This window comes from Musa acuminata, chromosome BXJ1-9 (assembly GCF_036884655.1).
Source record: "Musa acuminata AAA Group cultivar baxijiao chromosome BXJ1-9, Cavendish_Baxijiao_AAA, whole genome shotgun sequence".
Lineage (NCBI taxonomy): Eukaryota > Viridiplantae > Streptophyta > Magnoliopsida > Zingiberales > Musaceae > Musa > Musa acuminata.
The window spans coordinates 10,398,531-10,405,855 of record NC_088335.1 but is presented as its reverse complement, the minus strand read 5'-3'; the positions used below and the strand labels follow the sequence as shown (position 1 = coordinate 10,405,855).

Below are 7,325 nucleotides of genomic sequence, written 5' to 3'. Positions count from 1 at the left end.
GAGAGAGACAAAGACAGTTTAATGGCTTGGTTTATATCTCACTCAGAGAAAGAGAGAGGAAGCAGTTGCAATGATATTTAATGGTGAGTTGGGCAGTTCGTGCCAAATGGGAACCTTATTTAATTGTGCAGTTACCTTTGCGTCTCTTCAAGCACTAGCAACCACTTCTCACTCTCCCCATCACCTCATCCCCCTTCTGTCTCTCTCTTTTTCCTCTATATCTTCTTCTTCTTCTGCCTCTTATCTTTTCTACCGAAGGTGTGAAGACATAGGACTGCGCTTCGTTCCTGTGGAACTTCTCGATGTTGATGTGTTCGTAGGAATTAGCACTTTGGCGAGGTTAGGTTAAGGGGAATGTTGCCCGGCTCGAGGTCACTTAGGCACACATGCTGTCTCCTGATTCAGTAGACCTCCTTCTTAGCCGAGGCTAAGTGAACTCGGACCAGGCTTCATTCCTCTCAGCCAACATTTGCCCTGCATTGAAGCTTGACAGCCTGATGGTAAGCATTTCCACCACCTGTTTACTTTTCTTCTGCTCAAGGGGTAGAAGTCATCGAAACCTACAAAAATCATCGATGGGGTGCTGCTAAACATGTGTCGACGAAGCTTTTCTTTCTCCATGTTGGGTTTCTTGTTTGTTCAAATGTAAGCTGCCTGATTTCTTTTTCTACTTAGTATAGGTTTATCTCTTCCACCCCCAACATAGACTTTAGATCCCGGCAAATCCATGTCGGAGCCTCTTTTATCTCAGAACAGCTTTGCCATTTTCTTCCACTGTCAACTCGACTCTCTCCTAACATTTGCTTTCATTAGCACTAACTACGCGATCATTTTGTTTTCTTCTCTTTCTCACGTGATTCATATTTCTCAAGCTCTTATTCGTAACTGACGTAAATTAATGAGCTTTGGATTTTATATGGGCTCTCATAAATGCTCTTCTGACGCAGTGTTCATGTGGGCAGAGTGAATGGAGATGCCATAGATAGATTTTTCACGATAAGGAAGCTGCTTTCTCTCTTCCGAGTCCTTTTAGTCACTGTGATAGCTGCACCACAGAGTCCCACAAGAAACATCAAAATCAATAACATGCATTCAAAATTGCTTCTGAGATTACTACTCCAGAGAGAGAGAGAGAGAGAGATAGAGAGAGATGGAACGGTGCATGCATTTACTAGAGCTATAAAGAACCATGAACATGTTTCCATGGCAATAGCAGAAATAGCTCTGGAAAGCCATGGCAGCTGGCCGTGGCACAGATTTAGCCCCACTTTCATGATGTAGCACATCATGGTTGGCCTATGACTTTATGGGAGTTGATATCATCAAACACACAACTCCAACAACAGAAGCCAAGGCCGTCAAATAAACAAGTCACTGCTCCTTGACCTTCTACAACTGTTCTCAGAGCTTTACTTGCTATGCTAATTGTTTCTGTGCGAGAGCGAGAGAGGGTTGAGGCGGCATTAATGGTGATAGGAGGCTTATGGGGAGTTGAACTAAGTCAGGCGTCGGGCAGCGCTCGGACAACTGCGGCTTCGAGAAGGGCGACCCTCGCCCGTCATGCGAGCTTGTACGATGACATTTATTGTGCTCTTTTGTTGCAGTCTTATCGGCTGCAAGCAGTGTGAATAGTAAGTACTAAAGAACTAAGGATCTGTTCTTTTAATGTTTATAAACACTAACAAACAACTTGTTTTTGTTTTTAGAAACATTTTCAATGATCATATTTATCAAATGGGAAGATCTATAAATTGAGCTTTAAATATCTTAAAAGTACGAATTTTTTTTTATTATACATGTCACTATCCGGGCCTAAGGGCCTAATGGATTGATTGACCTATCAATTTTATTTAACCTAAATTGATTTAATATTCTTATAAATTAATCTTAATTTTATTTATTTTTGACTAATCAAAATTATATATATATAAATATATATATTTTTTTCAGAAATATTCTTATTAAAATCCAACATAGTCCAAATCAAATCATAACGATAGTTTTACAATTGTAATGAGTTGACTTTATTTACGAATAATCTTTTTCTACTCGAACTCTCTTATTATGCTTAAACATTAGATCAATTTTGGTATCAAATGTCGAATCTAATGGGTTAATAGACCCATTAATTTATTTGACTTAAACTACTAATCAAAATAACTTAGATTTAAGTTAATAGTAATATACCCATCAAATTTTTATAAGTCGAATCTTATTTATTTTTTATTTGAGACTAATTAAGATATTATAATAAAAAAATAAAAAAATAAAAGCTTAGATCTAAATTAGTATGATCTATTAAGTCCTTGGATTGGAATCAAGATAACAATGGAACCATTTAAATCTAACAATTACTGAGTTGATATTAGTAAATATGCATGAAACAATTGGTTTTGCCCAATTTTCCTTTTTTTTTTTTTGCAATTTTTATTCTATACAAATAGCTTCTTAAAGTTCAGTGCAAAAAGGTCCCCTTTGTTTTTAGTAATATATTTGTTTTAGAAAATGATTCAATGTAGTTATACAGTAATTATTAGGGAATGAGTGATTACTATGATTCCACCTTCACTTAGTGTAAGTACTATGAATCCACATTATGATATCAAAGCATCTCAATAGAATTAGTGAATTAATTATCTCATCAACCAATCCACCTTCACTTAGTGTAGTTATACTGGTGTGTCCACGTAGGACCGAGATCCTCTCTAATTACCATAGCATACATGAAGATGCTATTGGGTCGGATTTCGATCGGATCCGTCTAGGATCCAAATAACGGGTGTTGATCCGCGGATCGGAGGCATCACGAGAACAACTCCGAGATGCCAAACCCGTCCCCACCTGTCTCACAAAACTCCAAATCCCTGCACTCGGCTTTGTCGACTCCTCTTCCCCTTTCCATCACTCCTACTTTTGTCATGAATTATCCTTAAAAAATAATGAGTAATTTTACATATCCATCCCTCTAAAGTTATAAAAGTAACATATCACTCCTATGTATATATATATATATTCATAGTATCTTAAATGTTATTATTATATTATGTTGTTTACTCAATTTAATATATTCATATTGATCGTGTCTAATTTGGATCTTGCAATTTAGGGGGACATATATGTCATATTATGATTCAAAACTATGCAGAAAAACCACCGGAGAAACAGCGCCAAAAGTAGTTTTCGTTTTTATTTTCAGTGGAAAAAGGGATCTGGCGCTGCACCCAGAAAAGCCCTCAACTCTGTAGCTGTGTCCCTCTTCCTCTCTGCCTCTCTTCCACTCCCCGCTAAGCCCACATTTCGTCGCTCTCATTCCGGCCATCTCTCTCTCTCTCTCTCTATCCGTCGCTGCTGCTGAAGAGAAACTGTGCTTCCACGGTCTGGCTTCCCAGAAGGAGCAGGGAAACCTATAGCGCCACAGGTAAGAAGGTGAAGAAGAAGAAGAGATGGAGGAGAAGCATCTATTGCTCCTCTTCATCTCGGTCTCGCTGCTGGCGGGTGCCGCCATGGCGAAGTCTACCATCGAGCCGTGCACGGGGACGGATGCCTGCCCCGCGCTGCTGGGCTACACCCTCTACGCCGACCTCAAGGTCGCCGAGGTGGCCGCCCTCTTCCAGACAGACCCCGTCGCCCTCCTCGCCGCCAACGCCATCGACATCGCCGTCCCCGACGCCGAGAACCACATCCTCCCCGCCGGCCTCTTCCTCCGCGTCCCCGCCTCCTGCTCCTGCTCTGGCGGCATCCGCCGCTCCATCTCCACCAGCTACACGGTCCGCCCCGCCGACACTCTCGGATCGATCGCCGGCTCCGTCTACGCTGGCCTCACGTCCCCCGACCAGATCCGGGAGGCCAACGACATCCCCGACCCTGCCGACCTCGACGCCGGCAGCACCCTCGTCATCCCCCTCCCCTGTACCTGTTTCAACTCCACCGACAACTTCCTCCCTGCCATTTACCTCTCCTACGTCGTCCAACAGGGCGACTCTGTGCCGGCCATCGCCGCCCGCTACGCCACCACTGTGACAGACATTATGACCGTGAACGCCATGGCGAGCCCTTCGATCCGGCCAGGGGACATACTCGCCGTACCGCTGCCAGGTACTAATTCTGTTTTGTTGTTGTTGTTGTTGTTATAGTGGGGGATGCAGATCGTTGCTATAACCAGCCTATTAATTTTTGTTGTTTGTGCCTCTATGGATCATCTGCTGCGTGTGATTAAGTTGAGTTTCAATTGAGTTGCTTTCAAGTTGGTTGCTTGGTTGATCATTCTAGTATCTTGATGATGATGCTCGTTCTGGTCATCGGGCTGATATGAGCTGCTAGATTCAACCTGACCCTTTGTCCTTAGATCAAGCAAGCACCATGTTGCAATAAGGACTACACCGTAGGCCAACTTGAAGCACGGAGCCCTGACCTCCAAAGAAACAGGAGAAGCATGCAATGTGTCTAACCAGATCGTCCAATGCTTAGAGTCCTATTAAGACTTAGAATAAATGTGAGTAAAAACAGGATATTGGTGGAAAGTTAAATGAACTACTACGAGTACCCATCTATATACCTCGTTAGAGTTGATCCAGTGGGGCTGTGTTGATGATCGCCACCTTCTAGGTGACGACTCTTGAATGCTATATGATTGGTTAATTAATAAACATAATTTCCCGGTGGAATTGTTGAAGTTGCTAATGAAGTAGATATTAAATGCCTGCCACATGTATCCAGAATCTTGAAAAATGACTCTACTGGTTTATGCTTCTCAATTAATGTTGATGGTAAAGCAGTCTTCTCTATCGAGTTTTTTCTGTTCATGAAAGTTGGTCCAAATGTAATTGGTTTATGGGCAGTATTAATATGATCAAACCTAGTTCTCATGGGATAATCTATTGCCTGTTGGTGTTCATTTTTCAATATTCACTGTAGGCAACTTATCTCTATGTGTTTCCGCAAGTACTTGGAATTACTTGGAATGGTGACTGCCACAGCTTTGGTACTGTTATAGTTGTCAAGGAAAACCTCCTAATGTAGACTTATCACAACTAGACATCATCAGAAGTATTTTATGATTTTAACAAGATTATCAATAATGGTCATATTGTAGTAAAATACCTATTTGCTTGCTAGGAATGATATTTAAGATATTAATCTTGCTCTTATTTATTGTTGTGCAAGAAGGAAAAGGGCACCATCAAAGGACACACCTGTGTAAGAATTATAATCCAAAAGTTTTGGTCAATAAATGGATAAAAAGTAAAAGCCTTGCTTTGCTTGGGCGAGTGCGTGGCACCTCAGGTGATTTGAGACCTCGACGCCTTTTAGTGCCTAGTGTTTTTGACAACATTGACATTGTGTAATGTGAGTTCCATAATACATTGTTATGCAGAAAAAAAGTTGTAAAAACAGGATTTCACAAAAATATAAAAACTTAGTAGGTCCAATTTAACAAGCAAGGGTATAAACAATATGATACAACTTTGTTAACCAAAGTTAACACAGACCTAGATTTCGGCATGCTAGATGACATGTTACATGTGATAATTCGCATCATACATAACACAAATATTATGTATCTTTGGTTATTTAAAATGTTTTTATTGGTAGTATAACCTATGATTGTGGTCTATTTTTTTAACAATTCCAAATTAGAAAAATCAAACATGTCATATCTGTCTGACAACCCAGTGATATTTGATTTTACTAATCAAAGATCTCCAAGAAATTTTACAAGTTCCCAATTGTAAATTTATACTCAATGTGGTTGCCCTTACATCAAACATTTTCAGAAGATGTTTTTATTACTCTTTTTAGTGTGCTAAAGCTTGTGACTTGTTTTCCCCTTTGTATAGCATGTGCTTCAATGTTTCCCAATAGCGCCTCGGATTATGGTATGATTGTGGCTAATGGGACTTATGCCATTACTGCTAGTCACTGTGTCCAATGCAGTTGTGGGCCAGGAAATCTCAAGTAATCATTAACTCGCTTTGTTACCCATTAATGCACTTTATGTTTCTTAATTTTGATTCATTTCCAGCTAACTGTAAATTGTTGCAGTTTGTACTGCACACCAGCCTCCCTAGCAGTATCATGTTCGAGCATGCAGTGTAGTAACAGCAATCTTATGCTTGGAAATTTCACTTCCCAACAAACTAGTGCTGGTTGTAGTGTCACTTCTTGTAATTATGGTGGCTTTGTAAATGGGTCTATTGTCACTAGGTAAGCAGCTTCTGCTATTCTTTAATCTTGCTAATCTTCTTTTTTCAAGATGTGTGTTGTGACTTTTGATTAATCGAGCAGGTTAACCACATCTCTTCAACCTCAGTGTCCAGGTAATCTTTTTTACTTCCGTTTTTAAAGTTTATATACTATTTTACATGTGATTTCAAAGTGCTGATGCAGCATAATATTGCGATTGGTTTTATTTGCTCAGGAAAACATCAGTTTCCTCCAGTGATACCCCCACCGACAACAGTACTGCATGATTCGTTTCTTGTTCCATCACCATCGCCAGCCCAAGCTGGTGGTACAGTTACAAATCCAAGGTCTTCGGTGCCTGGAACATTTGGCCTCTCTGGTATTGCTCCTGCCTCTGGTCCTGCTGGAAGCACATCTGAGGCTTCTATCGTTAGTCCATTCTGCTGTATTTTATGTTTGTTTGCCTTTTCTTTGGTTCATTTCAACTTCCTATATTAAATTGTTGTTTTTTTTTTTAAATTTAATCTGTCAGTACTGCCGTGTCTTGGTCCACTGGCGAGCTTGTATGATGTATCTTAACTTTCCAAGACCTAATTTTTTGCATGTAGCTGGAACAGATGGTTGTACCATTCTTCTCAAGCTGTCTACTGACTAATTTTTCCATGTCTTATTGTAACGAGTATCTATAGTCAAAGGGACAGTCTGAAATCTTGTGGATTAGAAAGATCAGGTTGCAGAAAAAGACTAGAAGAGGCTGATATTGTCATTGTATTCCTTCTAGTAAATATGAAGAAGAGTTTTTGTTTTTTTGATATAACAACAATAACGAAATAGTGAGTCTTAACTGTTTGGTATCTGTCCACATGCATTTTGTAATATATTTAGCTAAATTTAAAATATTTAAATTTTTATTTATAATTTTTATTAAAATCTTTTGATGTATTTTTTTTACTTTTTTTTATCATTAATATTAATCATTTTATCTTTTTTTATCATCGTATTTAGAATCTTTTAATATTATGTTTATATTATCTTAAATGATTTTTATCTTATTCGAAATGATGTTTAATTGTTTACAAATAGAAGTATTTTTTTTTATTTTTTTAACATTATACACTCATCTTAACATTCTTATTTTTATA

At 39.2% G+C, this 7,325-nt stretch overlaps 1 protein-coding gene across 2 annotated transcripts; it reads left to right on the top strand.

Annotated features, from left to right (window-relative positions):
• The first annotated feature begins 3,182 nt into the window (after positions 1-3,182).
• LOC135593151 (lysM domain-containing GPI-anchored protein LYP6-like) lies at positions 3,183-6,799 on the top strand. Of its 2 annotated transcripts, XM_065082989.1 has the most exons (6): positions 3,183-4,095; positions 5,167-5,283; positions 5,838-5,955; positions 6,043-6,204; positions 6,286-6,317; positions 6,419-6,799. In XM_065082989.1, the coding sequence occupies exons 1-6, from the start codon at positions 3,444-3,446 to the stop codon at positions 6,679-6,681; spliced, it is 1,344 nt and encodes a 447-aa protein (XP_064939061.1). In that variant the 5' UTR covers positions 3,183-3,443; the 3' UTR covers positions 6,682-6,799. The 2 variants fall into 2 exon arrangements, with proteins under 2 accessions (XP_064939061.1, XP_064939062.1); XM_065082990.1 differs by lacking the exon at positions 5,167-5,283 and having other exon boundaries at positions 3,186-4,095.
• Positions 6,800-7,325: the final 526 nt, after the last annotated feature.

Bases quoted from the DNA above. Each gene is read 5' to 3' on its own strand.
- LOC135593151 (XM_065082989.1), top strand. From the start codon at position 3,444: ATGGAGGAGAAGCATCTATTGCTCCTCTTCATCTCGGTCTCGCTGCTG. The intron at 5,284-5,837 runs GTGATTTGAGAC...CCCTTTGTATAG, and splicing joins GCGAGTGCGTGGCACCTCAG to CATGTGCTTCAATGTTTCCC. The intron at 5,956-6,042 runs GTAATCATTAAC...AAATTGTTGCAG, and splicing joins TGTGGGCCAGGAAATCTCAA to TTTGTACTGCACACCAGCCT.